At 40.1% G+C, this 19,116-nt stretch overlaps 1 protein-coding gene across 4 annotated transcripts in view; it reads left to right on the forward strand.

The window, feature by feature from the left end:
- mical1 (microtubule associated monooxygenase, calponin and LIM domain containing 1) overlaps positions 1-19,116 on the forward strand; it is a 508,844-nt gene that overhangs the window by 447,034 nt on the left and 42,694 nt on the right. For 3 of the 4 annotated variants that reach the window (XM_003201226.7, XM_073938668.1, NM_001316730.1), the window contains 6 exon segments: positions 7,295-7,589; positions 10,548-10,755; positions 13,626-13,733; positions 13,825-13,920; positions 15,930-16,085; positions 18,129-18,229. In XM_003201226.7, the coding sequence (XP_003201274.2) occupies positions 7,329-7,589; positions 10,548-10,755; positions 13,626-13,733; positions 13,825-13,920; positions 15,930-16,085; positions 18,129-18,229 (930 nt within the window). In that variant the 5' untranslated portion in view covers positions 7,295-7,328. 4 annotated transcript variants of the gene reach the window in all.

The following is a 19,116-nucleotide window of genomic DNA, read 5'->3' on the forward strand; positions in this document are numbered from 1 at the left end:
AACAAAAATGCAACCTCCCCACAACGTTGGGGGACAATGTCAATCTGATGTCATGTTGACGTCTTGTGCCTGCTGGGTGTTTAAGGCCATTTTGGTCATCATACAGTAAATATCCGCCATCTTCTCATCAGTGACATAAATCTAAACACTCTCTGGGTCAATGCATGTAAAGATTTTGGACATCTTGGACACTTTTAATGCTCACTGGCTCTTCATCAGACAATATTGATCACAGCATGTTGCTCTTTTATACAAATCTAGATTACATGATCTCACAACAAAAGAAAAATAAACATCAATAAATTGAACACAACTTACATATTCATAAATAAACTACAGAAAAAAACACAATAACAAATCCTACAGTATAAACTAAACCCTAAATAAAGAAAAATTAATCAAAACAAATCCCAAATGAACTATATGCACATGTACTGTAGATGAAGCGCATATGTTTTACATTGTGTTTCATCTATGTTTTACATTAATGTCTATATCATAAAAATACTTTAACTGTATTTTGTTGTTTTTATTACAATTTACACAGCCGTTTTCATTGCGTATTCATTAAGATATGAACTATATAATTAACACTCACAGGTAAAGTTTATTTATATAATGTTCAACAAAATCTCTCCCCTGTAAACAAACATCTTGTGCACTCTGAATATGACTCATCTGAGATAAATGTAATGCTACATTATTTACAAGCAACATGTTACCAATTTTTGATCAGTCAATGGAAAGAATCTGAAAGATGGGACTTTTGTTTTCGTATGGTGGAAAGGAGAGACTGTTTCATTCTTACAATGTCGGCATTGTAGTGCATGAAAAGTCCATATAGGAAATGCTCAAGTGTGAAAAGCCCTAGAGATATCCAAACAAAACAATAGAAGTGCGTCCCTGCATAATAATACAAGGTCAGGTACTGATCATGCTTTGTTCAGTGTTCATTGTTTCTAATGTGACTTTGAATGCTTTGAATATTTGTGTGACATTTAAAGCCATACCGAAAGTGACAGCAGATAGGTTGTACTTCAGATCTTGAAGCTAAAATAACTAGCATTTATATATATATATATATATATATATATATATATATATATATATATATATATATATATATATATATATATATATATAATATATATATATATATATATATATATATTGTAGCGAGGCAGAGGGAAAACAGCGGCACAACAGAATGAGTTTACAGACAAGTCCCCGGAGGGTGCTTTATTTACAAAGTGAATGTGCTGTAAAAGGTGCTCTTCTTTAGGGTGAGGTGCTCTGGTGCTCCGGGAAGTAGGTGAAGGACGGTGAGTAGTCGGGTGCAGGATCGTCACTAGCTGGAGTCCGCTGAGGAGAGACAGAGAGACAAGCATTAGCACAGGGAGTCATAGAAGGAATGAAGCTCATCTTCTCCTGGCGTAGGTTGGGCTTATATGTCTCTCGGCTTGATGCGCTCCAGCTGTGATCGATCCTGACTTGATGATGGTCCAGCTGGGTGAAATTAGCGACCAGGGCGACGTGGCAAATAATCGCTCGTTACATTCCCCCCCCCTTAGCGTCGTCCTGGTCCTGGGTGTTCTGCGGAGGAAAGGTAGAGTATTTAGAGGGGGGGTAGAATGTTTTGACAGACCTGCCCATCCTGACCATAGCCTTGAGAGCCCGTCGGCGTTTCCGTGGGAGGCCCCGGCTCGATGTTGAACAGTGAAGTTGTAATCCTGGAGCGACAGGAACCATCTGGTGACTCGAGCGTTGTTATTTTTCGCTGTTGACATCCATTGTAGTGGAGCGTGGTCGGTCACCAGGGTGAATCTTCTGCCAAGTAAGTAATACCTGAGCTCCAGGATTGCCCACTTGATCGCCAGGGCCTCTTTCTCTACCGTGGCGTACCGGGTCTCTGCAGGGGTAAGCTTCCGACTCACGTACATGATGGGGTGTTCTTCATCGCCGTGGACCTGGGAGAGGACCGCGCCCAGGCCCGAGTCGGAAGCGTCTGTCTGAAGAATGAAGGGGCAGCCAAAGTCAGGTGCGTGCAGTACCGGTGAGGATGTTAGTGCAGTCTTCAGGGCTTGAAACGCGCCATCTGCTTCTCTGCTCCATTGTATCCTCTCTGGCTGCCCCTTTCTGGTCAGGTCTGTCAAAGGGCTGGCTATGGATGAGAAATTGGGAATGAAACATCTATAGTAGCCCGCTAACCCCAGAAATGCACGTACCTGGGTCTTTGTGGTGGGTTGTGGAGTTTCTTGTAGTGCTCTGATCTTGTTCTGTTGTGGCTGTATGAGACCTCTACCGATGTGGAAACCGAGGTATTTGGCTTCTGCTTGACCCAGGTGGCATTTCTTGGGATTAGCTGTGAGCCCAGCCCTACGAAGATCAAGGAGCACCCTCCGCAACCGGGATAGATGTTCTTCCCATGACTCGGAGTGGACGATTAGATCGTCGAGGTATGCTGCTGCATACGGCTGGTGGGGTCTCAGCAGGATGTCCATCATACGCTGGAATGTTGCTGGAGCCCCGTGGAGCCCGAAGGGAAGAACCCGGTATTGCCAGTGCCCACCGGGAGTGGAGAAGGCGGTTTTCTCCTTGGCGCTTTCACTAAGTGGTAGTTGCCAGTAGCCTTTGGTGAGGTCGATCGTGGATATGAATCGGGCTCCACCCAGCCGATCCAGCAGCTCGTCCACCCGAGGCATGGGGTACCCGTCGAATTTGGAAATTTCGTTCAGCTTCCTGAAGTCATTGCAGAAGCGGAGGGTGCCGTCGGGTTTGGGGACCATCACTATGGGGCTGGACCACGGGCTACGAGATGGTTCGATGATTCCCAATTTCCTCATCTTTTGGATCTCATCGTTGATAGCCAGCCGGCGAGCTTCTGGTACTCGATAAGGCCTCTGCCGGACGATGGTGCCAGGTGGGGTGATGATGTCGTGCTGGATGATGGTGGTTCGGCCCGGTTTCTCTGAGAACACATCCCTGAACTGACCGACCAAGGCTTGCAGCTCCGCCTTCTGATTCGGTGAGAGTTGCTCACCTATATGGACAACGGGAGAAGTTTCTTCTGAGAAGGCAACTAGATGACCTGGAGCTGCAACCCATTTCTTCATCAAATTGATGTGGTAAAGTTGTTCTTCTCTTCTTCGTCCCGGCTGACGGACTCGATAGTTTACCGGCCCTACCCTTTCTACCACTGTATATGGCCCCTTCCAAGAGGCCAAGAACTTCGAGGTGGTGGTAGGTATCAGGATCATTACTTTGTCTCCTGGTTGGAACTCTCTGGGTTGGGCGGTTATATAATCGCTGTTGGGCGCGCTGGGCTTCGGTCAGATGTTGCTTGACAATGGGCATGACTTTCTCTATACGTTCTCTCATGTCCCGTACGTGCTCAATCACTGACCGTTGTGGGGCTGGCTCTTGCTCCCAAGCTTGACGAGCCACGTCCAATAGCCCTCGTGGTTGACGGCCGAACAGCAATTCAAAAGGTGTAAAACCTGTAGATCCTTGGGGAACTTCTCTGATCCCGAAAAGCACGTACGGGATCATGAGGTCCCAGTCGCGCCCATCCTCTGCCACCACCCTGCGGAGCATCTGCTTCAGCGTCTTGTTAAAGCGCTCCACCAAGCCATCAGTCTGCGGATGATAAACAGAGGTTTTTATTTGCTTTACCTTTAGGAGGCGGCAGAGGTCTGCCATCAACCGGGACATGAATGGGGTGCCCTGGTCGGTCAGTATCTCTGCTGGTATTCCTACTCGGCTGCACAATAAAAACAGCTCTTTGGCGATTGCCGATGACGTGGCTTTTCTCAGAGGTATCGCTTCTGGATATCTGGTGGCGTAGTCGAGGATGACAAGGATGTGTTCATGTCCCCGGGCCGACTTCGGCAAAGGCCCTATCAAGTCCATGCCAATGCGGTTGAAGGGCACCTCAATGATGGGTAATGGTATCAGAGGGCTGGGGGGTGGTCGTTGGGGAGACGTTCTTTGGCAGATGTCGCATGCCTGACAATACCTCTTTACTTCTCCATCCAACCCGGGCCAGTGGAAACGATCTCTGATCCTTTTGATCGTGTTGGCTGCTCCTAGGTGTCCTGCCATCGGGTGAGTATGTGCCAGTTCCAGAACAGTCTCCCTTTTGGTCCTCGGGACGACCAATAGCGTCTTCGTTTCCCCCCGCCTCTCTGCGACACAGTACAGCAGACCATTTTGCACAATAAAATGTGGGAGGGGGTGAGGGCTGGGAAACCGTTCGTTACCGTCTATGATCCGGACTTGTGGCCAGCAGTGCTTCAACGTTTCATCTTCACGCTGTGCTCTCCCGAAATCGCCACCTGCGGTAATCTGTTGGAAAAGATCATAGTACAGGTTAGCCGATGATGACTCACCCCCTCTGTCGCTCTCGGTGGCCATCAGCGCTGTTTGGCGGTCCCGTTGAGCCCGTCCCTTGCTGTTCTTCTTTGCCCGAGCCGATCGAGCCTGATGATGGGTGAGGAGATCATCGAACCCCGGCCAGTCTCTACCCAGAAGAAGGGGTACTGGAAGATCTGGAACCACTCCTACTTCGATGCGCCAGCTTCCCGACTTCGTCGCTATGGTGACTTTTTGGGAGGGTACGTGGCGGGTATCACCGTGTATGCATGTAATCGGGATTCGACCTTTCCCTTCTTGATGGTATTTTAATGTGTTTGGGTGGACCAGTGTTATTGCACTTCCTGTATCCAGTGTGGCCGTCTGTGTTTTCCCGTCTAAACATACTTTTCGGGTGGGAGCTTCGGGAGGGACGTTGCGATGTACCACGCACCCTGCCGTCCAGGCCGGGGCCGAGAGTGTTGTTGGCTCTGTGGGCATCGGCTCGTCGACTGGGCTGGGGACCGCCGGTCTGCTGCCTGGTCGTGTTGTGCCCTCCACCGGTCGCCATGGCGCATTTACCCTCCGGGGTGGCAGAGCCGCTCTCTCCCCCGTCTCCCGGGCCACATGAGCTTCCGCCAGCTCCACCGCCTCCACCAAAGCGGCCAGCGAGTCGGGGTTCCTCATGCTGGTAAGTGTGCGGAGCCGTCTGGGTAGCGCCCTCATCATCTTTTCAATGACTACTTTCTCAGCGACCTGGACTGCGGTTGGATCTCCTCCCAGCAACCATAATCTTCCCAATCTGGATAAGTTGGCTGCTTGAGTCCGAACCGGCTGTTTGTCATCATATGACCACTGAGAAAATTGTTGTGCTGCACTTATGTTGGAGAGTCCCATTCTGGCGAGTATCTCCTTTTTCAATGCTTTATAGTCGTCGTTTTTCGGTGTCTCTAATGCGAAATAAGCTCTTTGAGCTTCTCCAGTCAGAAATGGTGCTAACATCCTCGCCCAACTTTCCTTCGGCCATCTTTCTCTTTCCGCAATTACCTCGAAGGTGTGCAGGTAAGCATCAATATCGTCCAGGTCGCTGAGTTTTGTGATGAATTTATGAGCGCTCACCTCAGAGAACTGGCTGGAACCGGCCGCTTGGCGGAGCTGTTGTTCCATACGGTCTTGTCTGGCGGTGAGTTGTTCAGTTATCACTTGTTGTCTTCTTGAGATTTCCGCTAGATGGCGTACTACCTCTTCGATCGACATGACTCAGGAGGGGATGACAGCCGAGTAAGAGAGCGTGAGTGAGAGAGAGAGCGGATGCCTGTCTGTAAACAGAAGAAAAACAAAGAAAATTCAGTGGTTACTTCTTCTTACTGGTAAGTGCTGAATTTTTTTTCCTCTGAAAAAGCGCGCATTCTCCACCAGTTGTAGCGAGGCAGAGGGAAAACAGCGGCACAACAGAATGAGTTTACAGACAAGTCCCCGGAGGGTGCTTTATTTACAAAGTGAATGTGCTGTAAAAGGTGCTCTTCTTTAGGGTGAGGTGCTCTGGTGCTCCGGGAAGTAGGTGAAGGACGGTAAATAGTCGGGTGCAGGATCGTCACTAGCTGGAGTCCGCTGAGGAGAGACAGAGAGACAAGCATTAGCACAGGGAGTCATAGAAGGAATGAAGCTCATCTTCTCCTGGCGTAGGTTGGGCTTATATGTCTCTCGGCTTGATGCGCTCCAGCTGTGATCGATCCTGACTTGATGATGGTCCAGCTGGGTGAAATTAGCGACCAGGGCGACGTGGCAAATAATCGCTCGTTACAATATATATATATATATATATATATATATATATAATAACTGATTCGAGGTTGTGTCTCACAATCCACATTTTAGCTGTCTCTGCCCTAACATTACAGCGTCTCTGACCATGCCCTTTGCTGTGCGTGTGTGTGTACGTGGTAAGTGCATGTTACCTGAAGGGTTTATGATCTCATTAAACTGGATGTATTTGTTTGTAGTCCCCAAGCTTTGTTCGCTGTTGGCTTTGCTAAACTAACTCTGTAAAAGCCAATGCCACAGCCATATCACCCTGCAGCCCACGACCGGTTAATCACTGAAGCTAAGCAGGGCTGAGCCTGGTCAGTACCTGGATAGGAGACCACATGGGAAAACTAGGTTGCTGTTGGAAGTGGTGTTAGTGAGGCCAGCAGGGGGCACTCAACCTGTGGTCTGTGTGAGTCCTAATGCCCCAGTAAAAGTGAAGGGGACACTTTACTGTCAGTGGGCGCCGTCTTTCGGATGAGACGTTAAACCGAGGACCTGACTCTCTGTGGTCATTAAAAATCCCATGGCACTTCTCGTAAAAGAGTAGGGGCGTAACCCCTGTGTCGTGGCCAAACTCCCTCAATCGGCCTTTACCATCATGGCCTCCCAATCATCCCCTTCCACCGAATTGGCTCTATCACTGTCTCTCCACTCCACCAATAGCTGGTGTGTGGTGAGCGCACTGGCGCCGTTGTCCTGTGGCTGCCGTCGCATCATCCAAGTGGATGCTGCACACTGGTGGTGGTGTGGAGAGACCCCCCTTTTATTGTGAAGCGCTTTGGGTGTATGGCCATACACAATAAATGCACTATATAAATACACATTACATTAACAATGTCTCCCTTTGCATTCAACTTTGAGTGTATTACATTCAGAAATGTTGTTTATGTTTACACAGCTACATTACACATCAATTAAAGTTTCAAATATGATATCGTATTTTAAATTTTATTCAACAGGATTTGTAGTTTTGATTGCCTGGAGTAACATCACATAAGCTGGTAAATTCCAACGGGAGAAGAGATACAGACTGAAATAATGAATGTCTGGGGGGTTTTTTTAAAACCCCTTTTACTCAGCCAGTGAATAGTTTTGTCAAACTCTTTCTTTTTAAACATTTCTCTTGTCCCTGCAGGCCATCTAGAAGGCTCCAGGCCTGTCTCTTCACAATGGTCAACCCGCTGGACTCAGTCAACCCCAGCCATGCTCTGTTTGAGGGCTTTGTCCAGGCGCAGACATGTAAAGAGACGCAGCAAAACTTCACCGAGCTCTGCCGCCACCTGCAGGTCGACCCCAAAGACTACAAGCACTTCTACAGCAAACTGAAGGACAGACTGAACTACTGGAAGGCCAAAGACCTCTGGCAGAAGATCGACAAGAGAGCCGCTCATCCCGACTATGACCAGGGAAAAGCATGTCACCAAAACAAGGTGACTTAAAGAGGACCTATTATATTCCTTTTTACAAGATGTTAAATAAGTCCCTGAGTGTGTATGTAAAGTTTCAGCTTGAAATTAGGGATGCACCAATACTATTTTTTGGAACCGATCTGATCCCAATACTAAAATTCTGAGAATCGATCGATACTGTGCCATTTTTTTAGCCATAATACAGTTTCTATAGTTCTTGTAATAAACTAAAATAATAAATCTTCTTTAGTAAAAATAACAGACCTATAGGCCTACTATATATGACAGATGACACAATCTAACCAAAAACATTTCAACTGTAAACTAGGCTATATTATTTGAGCATTCGTTATGGCATTGATCTGATCTCTTGTGGTCCAGCTTATGGTTCCTTTTTTAAAATTAACATTTCTCTTTAAACTCTGTAACAGGCTACCACTATTGACCCTAATCAAAACACAAATGGGTCTGTTAAATAAAATATTGATATAAAAAAATTACTGTAAAATAGGTTTCAAAGTAGCCTATATTAGGCTAAATCATTTTCTGTTATTGACAATCTATATGCACCCGTCGGTTTCACTTTTATTATTTAATCACCTATTTTGAACACAATGAGCCAGGCTTTACAAGCTATTTTAAATCCATACACGGTTGTATTTAGTAGATGTCTGTGTTGCTTTATGTGTAAATTGGGTAAAAATCCAAATATAGGAAATATTACTTGCTGTCTTTTTAAAAGTGAAATGTTTTTTTCTCTTATATATAAATCTAAACAATTTGAGCATGCCTGCATGCAGGTTTAGTTTCTTTTTTTGTAAAATGACATGGGCATGGCATAGTTGTATGCTAATGATTATTCTAATTTTAATGCTAATGCTTATGAGGACATGCCTGTTGTTCTTGTAAATCAAAACACTTAAAAATCATACTTAATGGAGTTTTTCGACACAAACATTTAATGGATATTATATCTGAATTTAAAAGGCAGATAAAACTATAATACTACTTTTTTATAGGCTGTGAAGTAATTAGTTATGTTTTAAAAAGTACTATACCTTACCCAGGCACTTGCTGCACTGTAAACGTCTATAAACTAGCAGTTTTAGCAATTAGTGTATTTTGTGATTCATGTTTTAATTTTCCACATTCATTTATGCTTTTGAAATGCATTATGTGACCTTGACCTTAAAGCAGGGGTCACCAATCCTGGTCCTGGAGGGCCGGTGTCCCTGCAGGGTTTAGCTCCAACTTGCTTCAACACACCGGCCTGGATGTTTCAAGTATACCTAGTAAGACCTTGATTAGCTTGTTCAGGTGTGTTTGATTAGGGTTGGAGCTAAACTCTGCAGGACACCGGCCCTCCAGGAACAAGTTTGGTGACCACTGCCTTAAAGTTTAAAAAAGAGACTTTTATAAATGTGTTTAATAGTTTTAAGTGATGTATTGTCTGAGTTAGTGTTGTATATTACAGTACAAAAACCTAACAATAAGCTGTTAGCACATTTTCTGTTATTAATACATATTTATTTCTTATACAACATATAATTTCAAACTACTAAAATGTCAATAAAAGTCACTTTGACCACTTAAACTCTGCTGACCCGGTACCGGGTCCGTGACGTCATCGACTTTCGCTTTCAGATTTAAAGGGCTAACGTTGCACCAGATCCCCGTAAGTGGTGTCATTTGAAAGTGTAGAATCTATATTTTATGCACATATGGATCACTTTGGTTTTTATTTTACTGTATAAAAGTTGTTTACACTTAAATACACAGTATTTTTGGATACCCAAGCTAGGTATTTTACATTGGTTCATTTTCATATTTTTTTATATGACACATGTACAAGTTATAGCTCAAATGAAAGCTCTTGCCGGTGGTCATTCAGTTCTAGCATTCTTTTTACTGAATTATATTCATATGTCAAACAGTTGTTGAATGAATTGTGGTGTTTCCATGGCGCAGAAATGTAAACAATACATTCATGATCAATAAGCAGCCCCAGATAGCACAGACAGCTGTCATCTCTTACCTTATGCTGTGCCCTTTAGGGCCATTCTCCTCTGTTTTTGAGGTGATGTGCATAAGTAATCCTTTTATATGTCTAATGTGGTCCAAACACAGTGAATTATGTTTGATCAAACAAAAGAACAGTGAAATATGTAAACAAGGATCGGTCTTTGTGGCTTGTACAGCACCTTTCATCAGTTGGAATGCAATAACTTTTGCATAGATTATGGTAGAGACCTTTTTTTTTTCCTATGGTTACAGACATGAGCAGGAACCACAAAAATTAATTACAGCACGCTAGACCACACAGAACCTAAAAGGTACACTTTCAAATTTGAGTTTATAAAAAAAAAAAAAAAGCGCCTCTTTTTTTATGTGTTTATTATAACACATGCAACATATACAGTTATTTTAAACACTTTCAGTAGTGTTTTATGAAAATTCAAAGGGTTTTCTTCACAATGATACCAAATTTTTCCATTTACACCTCTTTATGTGGATTTGGGAAGCTTTTAAATTTGGGTTGGCAAAATCCAGGCGGAAATCCCCAAATAGCAGCAGAGTTTAAGTGGTTAAACTGTGGAGTTGAATTTTCGACATTAAAAGTCGACAGGATAGAGATCAACATCCCATAATGCAATTCACAACCGTAAATAAACAGAAAACACTTGTGAATCACAAAATACGGAAACTGTTAATTTGCAGATTTCTTTACAGTGTGCCTTACTAAATAGATTGAAACTAAATGGATTCAATGATTCACTCATTTGCTGTTATACTTGTGGTTTTACTGTCATATTTATTCGTTCAAATCCAGCAAAGCAAACAGCCAAAAACACATTCAGCAAAATATTATTTAATGCTGTTAAAATGCCCCAAAAATACTAATGTGATCGCTCTATTCAGCTCTGGCCAAGTAACCTGCTCTCTCTCTCTCTTTTTTTTTTTTTTTCCTCTTTCTGTCAGTGTTTGGTGTTGGGCGCGGGTCCCTGTGGTCTCAGGACAGCCATTGAATTGGCTCTGCTTGGCGCTCAGGTTGTTGTTCTGGAGAAAAGATCATCTTTCACGAGGAATAATGTCCTGCATTTGTGGCCCTTCACCATTAAAGACCTTCTCAACCTCGGGGCAAAGAAATTTTATGGCCGATTCTGCAGTGGCTCCATCCATCACATAAGTCAGTATTTACAGTATACGTTTAGTTGTTTTAGTTTGAACACAAAGTGATTGAAACAACATTCACAAATATGACATGCTGTTGTAGATTTTTGCACAAGGTCTTTTATGCCAATCAAGGCAGTGTTTATTTAATTAAAAATACAACCGGTAGTATTTTGAACTATTAGGTAACACTTTACTTGAAGGGGTGTTTTTAAGAATGAGTGTGAAAGAGATTTTATGCATGCTTATAACAACTGTTATTAAGTGTCATTTGCTCAGTTGTGTTATTTTAAAATGCAAAGATGACATTGTTTGTTTTGACAACTTGACATGCACAAATACATCACAACTTGTTTTTGTCTTTGTCATTACAACTTGACATTACCAAGACAACAAAACTTGTCATAAACCTGTCATAAACATGATTGTCGTGAGGTATTATAATTGTGTCAATAATGTTTTTCTGATCATGTTTTCAGTGGAACAAACGGAACAAATAGGGTAATAAATGTACAGTACCTGAGTCTTTTCGCCTATCTAAGTTTTAGGAACAACAAATAATAACTTGACTTCTAGTTGATCAATTGGTATCAGAAGTGGCTTATATGAAAGGCAAAGTCCTCTAGATTACGCTTATTTATAAAAATAAAATATGGTCATGATTTTTAATTATTTAATTAGGACAGTAAGGTCTGACTTTGCCTCGATAAAAGTCTTGTCACTTAACAGAAATAATGTCCAGTATAGAATATAAAGTCATGCTGCAGTGGAAAAATAAGGAGTACTTTGTCTGACTCCCATGAGTTCTGCATCCTTACATCCCTGCAATGGCTCCTCCTTCATCTTACCCCAGACATGCTCAATAATGTTCATGTCTAGCGACTGGGCTGGCCAATCCTGAAGCACCTTGACCTTTGCTTTTAGGAATTTTGATGTGGAGGCTGAAGTATGAGAAGGAGCGCTATCCTGCTGAAGAATTTGCCCTCTCCTGTGGTTTGTAATGTAATGGGCAGCACAAATGTCTTGATGTGTCAGGCTGTTGATGTTGCTATATACTCTGCAGATCCTGTCCCCATACTGAATGTAACCCCAAACCATGATTTTTCCTTCACTAAACCTGGCTGATTTCTGTGAGAATCTTGGGTCCATGTGGGTTCCAATAGGTCTTCTGCAGTGTTTGTGATGATTGGGATGCAGTTCAACAGATGATCATCAGAAAAATTGACCTTCTGCCACTTTTCAAAATGATTAGCTAGAAGTCAAGTTAATTTTTTCACGCTTTTACAACTGGGATCAACGTAAAAAACGTTTTTTTTTTTTTATGTGAATATATTTTAAAATCTTAAATTCTATTCTGTTATTTGCGTCTCAAAGGTGAATTTTCAGCACCATTACTCTAGTGTTTAGTGTCACGTGATCCTTTGGAAATCAATTGTACGTATATTATGATCAACAAACGTTTTTTTAATGATATGTTTTTTTGATTATCATGTAATTTGATGTTTAATGTTGAAAACGTTTCTGTGTTTAGTAAGTTTTGCTTATTGATAATGATTATTAATGATTAATGATGATTTTGATGACCTTTCTTTACTGTTACCTTAGAATTTAATGCATTCCTGTTGGATAAAATGTATTTGTAAAAATTAAATTCTAAAAACTTATTACTTTCATTCAGTAAGGAAATAAATGTGTAGCTATTGGAGTATGAACTTTTTTTTACTCACTAATATTATAGTTATTTATATTATGAAACTATAACTGTTTTGTTGAAACTTGCAATTTAAATAAATATTATGTTTAATAAAGATATGTTTTTCATAAATAGTTGCCAGGAATATTTTTCTAATTTTTCATTTATTTTAATTTGATCCACTAAAAAAAGCTGTAAAAGTGTAAAATAATAATGACTTTTTTTAAAATTAAGGATGCAATTATTAAAAGAAAGCAAATATTTAAACTATAAACACAAACAGCAGTAGCTTCTAAATGCTATTTTAGTTGTGATACTAAAGTAACATTGGATTAGCTATGGTATTGGTTAATTCAATATGATTTATTTTTCACATATTTTAATTAAGGGCTTCTCACACTTTGCTATCCGAACGTTTCCTGATTCGTTTGAAATGAGTGAGCGCTCCTAGTCGGCTCAGGCGTGTTTCAGTTGGCCGGCCCGATTGGACGAGGTGTGCCAGAGTGTGGTTCACCTGGGCTTTGGCGCGGTACGCTTATAGTGTGAGTGCAAAGCGCTCCTGAGCCCGAAACTGAAGACGAGACGTGACTTTTAAGGGACTGCTTCATATGGATTCATTAATCATTCTTACTATCAATGACTGCAAACTGTCGTAGATTATTGAAGACGCAAACTCCTCACTGCACGACAGCTGCACCCTCAGCAAACCTCTTAATACCTGCAGCACGAGGACTTTATGAGCATTTATGAGTCAAAAGTGACTGTTCTGTTGGCGAATTATTTGACTGTGTCACATCCTATCAAATGACTTAAATTAAATAACTAAAGAAATCTTCAGTGCTGAGCAAAAGCGCTTCTCTTCTGTTAAACTGAACAGCGCATCATCAATGACATAAGCGTGCTCAGGGTCGAATGCAATGTAAGTGCGGGCCGTCGGAGGAGAAGGGGGTGTGGGACAAGCGTGTTTCGGCATAGTTCAAGGCAACTGTACATATGCGAGTACGCCCTGAGTTGCTAAAAATGTGCTTATATATTTTAAATTATTGCGTTGTGTTGAAAAATGTGCACATATAACTTGAATTATTGTCTTCTTGCTGAAAATGTGCATATATGACTTAAATTATTGTTTTCTTGCTTAAAATGTGCATACACTGTATAACTTGAGTGATATAATAGATTGTGCTTGTATGCAGGTATCCGTCAGCTGCAGTTGATTCTGCTGAAAGTGGCTCTGTTTTTGGGGGTGGAGGTTCACACTGGTGTGGCTTTTGAAGGTCTAAATGAACCATCAGGATCTGCAGGTACAGATTACTCTAGCTGCTGTCATGAGATGTTAAAGTCGTTGAATCTATCTTTTGGTTTGTTAGTCTCATATCTCATTCTTTTTCTCAGGATGGAGAGCAAATGTGTCTCCAAAGTCCCACCCAGTTGCAGATTTTCAGTTTGATGTGTTTATTTCAGCCGGAGGGGGGAAATATGTGCCTGATGGTGAGCAAAATGTTTATATAGAGGAGTTGATTTCATGCACCAACATTTTTTTTATAATGTATATTCTAATATGTGATTATATAAATTTTGTAGATATTAATTTTAGTTTTATTATTTTCTTTTTATAAAAAAATATTGTGTTGTAAAAAAAACAAAGTAATAATATTTTTATTAATTAAGCTTAGATCTTCATATCCAAATCACATCGTACTAAATGATAAACTTATTTTCCATTTTGTTCACTTTTGCAATCTTTATTAGATTTAATTAGTATTTTAATTAATTGATTACATTAAATGTAATAAATAAAAGTCAGAGTCACTTTGTAGTAAATGCTTGAAAAATTGTAAATGTTTATATATTTATATATATTTATAAATTTATATTATATATAAATTTATTAATTAATTCAATTAATTTGGAAAACAATTGTTTTAAAAGCCCTATTATTAAGGTGACGTATTTTATTAAAAACTTTCAATTTGTTAAAGTAAAATATATATTTACATCTTTATGATTTTAAATTTAATTCACAGTCGCAGCTTCAAACCCAGACCTGGCATTTTACGGTCCCCCGGCCACATGCAGCCCATGCAGACTTCTTTTAATAGCTCGTGTGAAGTATTTATTTAATTTCAATTTAACCACAAACAGGACCTTGCAATGCGCAGGTCTGATATCGCGAGTCAGCTAAAGGGGACTTTCACATATAGCATATTTTGCGTGCTCAGTTTCATTATTTCAAATGGACATGTGCCTGCTCGGCCCGCAAATAGGAAAGGATGCACATGCTGTATGTCACGCTCACGTTTCCAGGCGCAGCAAGTTGAAAAAATCTAAAACTTCTCAGAGTGCATCGAGCAAACGACGAGTAATGTGACCGTAACCAACCAGTCAGCCTCACACTTTGTATGGAATTACGCCGTAATAAAAGCAGACTAATTATCTCAGATTAACGATTTAACTAATGCAGATACAGATGCTCTCAGTGATGATCATTACATCACATCACTTCAGTACACTTGTTTAGCCCAACACAGGCTAGAATTCTCTCAATGAACATAAAGAAATAATAAATGAATGAATGAATGAATGAAAATTAACTAAGGTGAAGCAATCAAACAAACAAACAACCCTGTGGCATTTATATGAAGTTGATATTGTTATGCTGGTCTTTAAAGTTTTTTTGAATAGTTTCACAAAATTTTATATATTTTTTGAGAACAAATTAGCTGTATTGGTCTGGCCCTCTAAAGCTGCCCCAGATGCCCCTTGGAAAAATAAATTGCTCACCCCTGTTCTAATCTTTGCTTTTATCTGTGTAAGGCAAGGCACGTTTATTTATTTATACAGCACATTTCATACACAGTGGCAATTCAAAAAGCTTTACATAAACAAGAATAAAAAGACTAGTTTAAGAACATAAAAAACAAACAATAAAAATGATTTAAAATAAAAATAAAAAATTAGGTAAAATAGGTTATAAAAGAATGAAAAAAAAAACATAATAGTATGATCTGTCGGACGTAGCACAGTGCTCATTCAGTCTAATGAAAAATCTATTATAGTTTCTCAAAATAGTGACGCGCCAGCGGTCCGCCTCAGATCGCCTCCCTTTTTAGACCAGAACGCCTATGGGCGCACAAATGAGCGCTAAGGCATTTGCTATTTAAACAGCGTAGCGCAACGCCTCAAAATGACTCTTGCGCCAACCTGAAACTACCAAAAGACTATTGCGCCGCGTCTTGCGCCACACTGCGCCGGGTGTATGATAGGGCCCTTTATCTTTATCTTTTCTACTCTTTTGCCCTCTGTACAGCACAGCTCTCAACTATTGTTGTCTTTATTTGTGCTTTAAAAGTAAAAATATAAACAGAAAATACTTTAATTTTATTTATTTATTTATTTTTGAGAATGTTAAATCTTTAATCTTTATTTCACTTAATTCATATTTAATATTGATTTTCATCAACTCTTCCTTGTTGTCGTTTTTCCCTGTGAATATTCAGGTTTTAAGATAAAGGAGCTCCGAGGAAAGCTGGCTATTGGTATCACTGCAAACTTTGTAAACCGTCACACTAAACAAGAAGCTCAGGTGCAGGAGATCAGCGGTGTGGCCCGAATTTACAACCAGCAGTTTTTCCAGGCTCTTCAGTCTGAGATTGGTAGAGACTCATACAAACATTTATCTTCTCTAAACGAGTGCCAGTTCCTAACTCCCATTATGCCTAATAAGCTGCATTTGGTCATGTAAAAGCTTACATTGAGTTCACCGAGCATGTAAACACATTAACCTGCTTTTTGACAGTTATTGAAGTGCACATATGGTATGTGACAGGAACACGTTTGTAGGCTGCACGATGCATGGAAAATATGTGAAATTGCTGTTGAATATTGCAATTTAATATTGCAGTAATTTAGCGATATTCCTTGTGATACATGCTTTAAAAAAATGTTTATATGTATATCTATATATACATACATACATACATACATACATACATACATACACACATGCACACACACACACATACAGACTTGTACAGACCCTTTGATTTTAATTTTTTAAATATTTCCCAATTGATGTTTAATAGAGCAAGGAAATTTTCACAGTATGTCTGATATTATTATTTCTTCTGGGGAAAGTCTTATTTGTTTTATTTCAGCTAAAATAAAAGCAGTTTAAAAATTTTTTGGAAACAATTTTTAGGTCAAAATTATTAGCCCCTACAGAACAAACTATCGTTATACAATAACTTGCCAAATTACCCTAACCTGCCTAGTTAACCTAATTAACCTAGTTAAGCATTGGCAAAAATAAAATAAATCAGTTATTAGAAATAAATTATTAAAACCATTATGTTTAGAAATGTGTTGGAAAAAAATATTCTCAGTTAAACAGAAATTAGAGGAAAGATTAATGATGGTGAATAATCCTATATATATTTTTGAGGTGCAAACATTTACATTCACTTTGGAATACTAAGATTGAATAATTTGTGAAAACCAATAATTAATAATATATAATATAAATAATAATATTTTTTTTTTTGTACTTTTAGAGGGATTAAAAACATTGAAAAAATGCATATATTGATAGATTGTATTATTTATTTATTTTAAAATTGGGTTCACTCCAAGGGAAGTCCCCAAGGGAAGAAATAAGGACTGCAGTATAAGGTATGCTTGAGGGTTAATACAATTTTAAATCATTTTTCCAAAGCATTTCAATTTCAGTTTACTTCTCAAAGTGCATCCAGAGTTTTTGGTTTCCCAGAATTTTTATTTCGATGCATACCTGAAAAAAAAAGTACTTTTTTGCACCTCTCTGTGATATGAATATTGCATTTACCAGGGGTTCTCAAACTTGGTCCTGGAGGTCTGGTGTCCTGCAGATTTTAGCTCCAACTTACCTCAACACACCTACAAGGATGTTTCTAGAAACCCTAGCAAGAGCTTTATTAGCTAGCCCAGGTGTGTCTGATTAGGGTTGGAGCTAAAATCCATCTAAAATCAAGCTAAAATCAGGATGCCGGACCTCCAGGACCGAGATTGAGAACCCTTGGCATATACTATTATCACGATAGCTATAATTTTCCAATTTATTGTGCAGCCATGACCTGTAGTGAAGATTGAAGCACATCCAGAACTAAGCAAACATTTTGCTGTTAGAGACATAGAGTAAATATACAGCAAACTCAGACACTTTCTTGACCTAAATACTCATACTCAATAAAAATGTGCTCTCATCTCAAGCTACAGAAGTGCTGATATAAAAATTCTGCATCTTGAAAAGACCATACACTGTGCAGTATAAGGCATAGGTTTCCTGCTGACATGTAGCAATACCTTTTGTAGGGGCTTTACTTGTTTATTGAACTTAAAAGTTGACATAACAAGTGAAGTACTTGGAGTAAGATGCACAAAAATTCACCAGCAGAAGTTAAACTAATTTATTAATAAAATCGGGTTATTGGTTTATTTTAAGATTGTTTATCAGCATTTTTTCAGTACATTGGTGTGCATGTAAACATACTTGACAAGAATATACCATAGCCTGTTTTCATTCTAGAAGAAAAAAAGCAACTTTTTAGTTTTTTCCTTTTGGTCAAATTTAGCAATCTATTGAAGACAGATTTGTCTCCAAAAAATACTTTGAAGTAATCATACTCTTTTATCTCTGTCCTGGTGTTTGTAATGTTTTTCAGGCGTTGATCTAGAAAACATTGTCTACTACAAAGACGACACCCACTATTTTGTGATGACTGCAAAAAAGGCCAGCTTGTTAAAGAAAGGAGTCATAAAGCAGGTAGGAAAGGCATTCAAGACCTGAGGAGGTTTTGAAGATTCCTCAACAGAGATTTTTATCAACAGACGTGTTCAAACTTGTGTTGAACTTGCTCGCATCTACGCTCACAACCACATTTTCAGTCCTCACAGTTATTCTTGTCCTCTGCTGTCAACGTATACTCACTGGAAAAGCTGCAGATACTATCTAGTTGTGTTCAGACAGAAATGCTTTTGGCATAATAATACATCTCAAAACAATTAATCTGTGCGAGTTACTTCACTGAACAACGCTGTTCATTTTGGTAATCTTTAATCAAAATCTGGCCATTTGCTTCTGCTTTTGGGTGCTTTCACACCTGCCTTATTTAGTTTGATTGAATCGCACTAGAGTTCATTTGCCCTTTTGGTGCGGTTCGTTTGGGCAGGTGAGAATGCAGCAATCGTACTCGAGTGCGCACCAAAAGCGGACCAAATAAGCGCACTGAGACCTGCTTGAAGAGGGGGTCTCGGTACGCTTTCAAACGAACCCTGGAGCGGTTTGTTTGTGGTGAGAATATGATCCGTACTAAAACAGGTCCAACCGCAAAAAGTACTGCGCCTTCTGGACTAATCCAGCTGCCGTAGGCGGATGCGCTGTGCAATATGGGATATGGAGGAAAAATATTTGTTGACAGCACTTTACCAACAGAGAGGGAGAGGGGAAAACATTACCTGATGGATCGTTGGTAATATTTACGCAAGATGACCATGTGGCAGTTTAGCTAAATTAATTCACTGCTCCTCCTGAAGTGACGAGCGATGCATTAAAACACTGTCGAAATGTATAGTTTGTCTAAAGCAGGAATACAATCAGCCAGCGCAGTCGTCCCTCCAGAGTAAAAGGTTTTGTTTACCTGCGGGAGTTCA

Source organism: Danio rerio, chromosome 23, assembly GCF_049306965.1.
Source record: "Danio rerio strain Tuebingen ecotype United States chromosome 23, GRCz12tu, whole genome shotgun sequence".
NCBI lineage: Eukaryota > Metazoa > Chordata > Actinopteri > Cypriniformes > Danionidae > Danio > Danio rerio.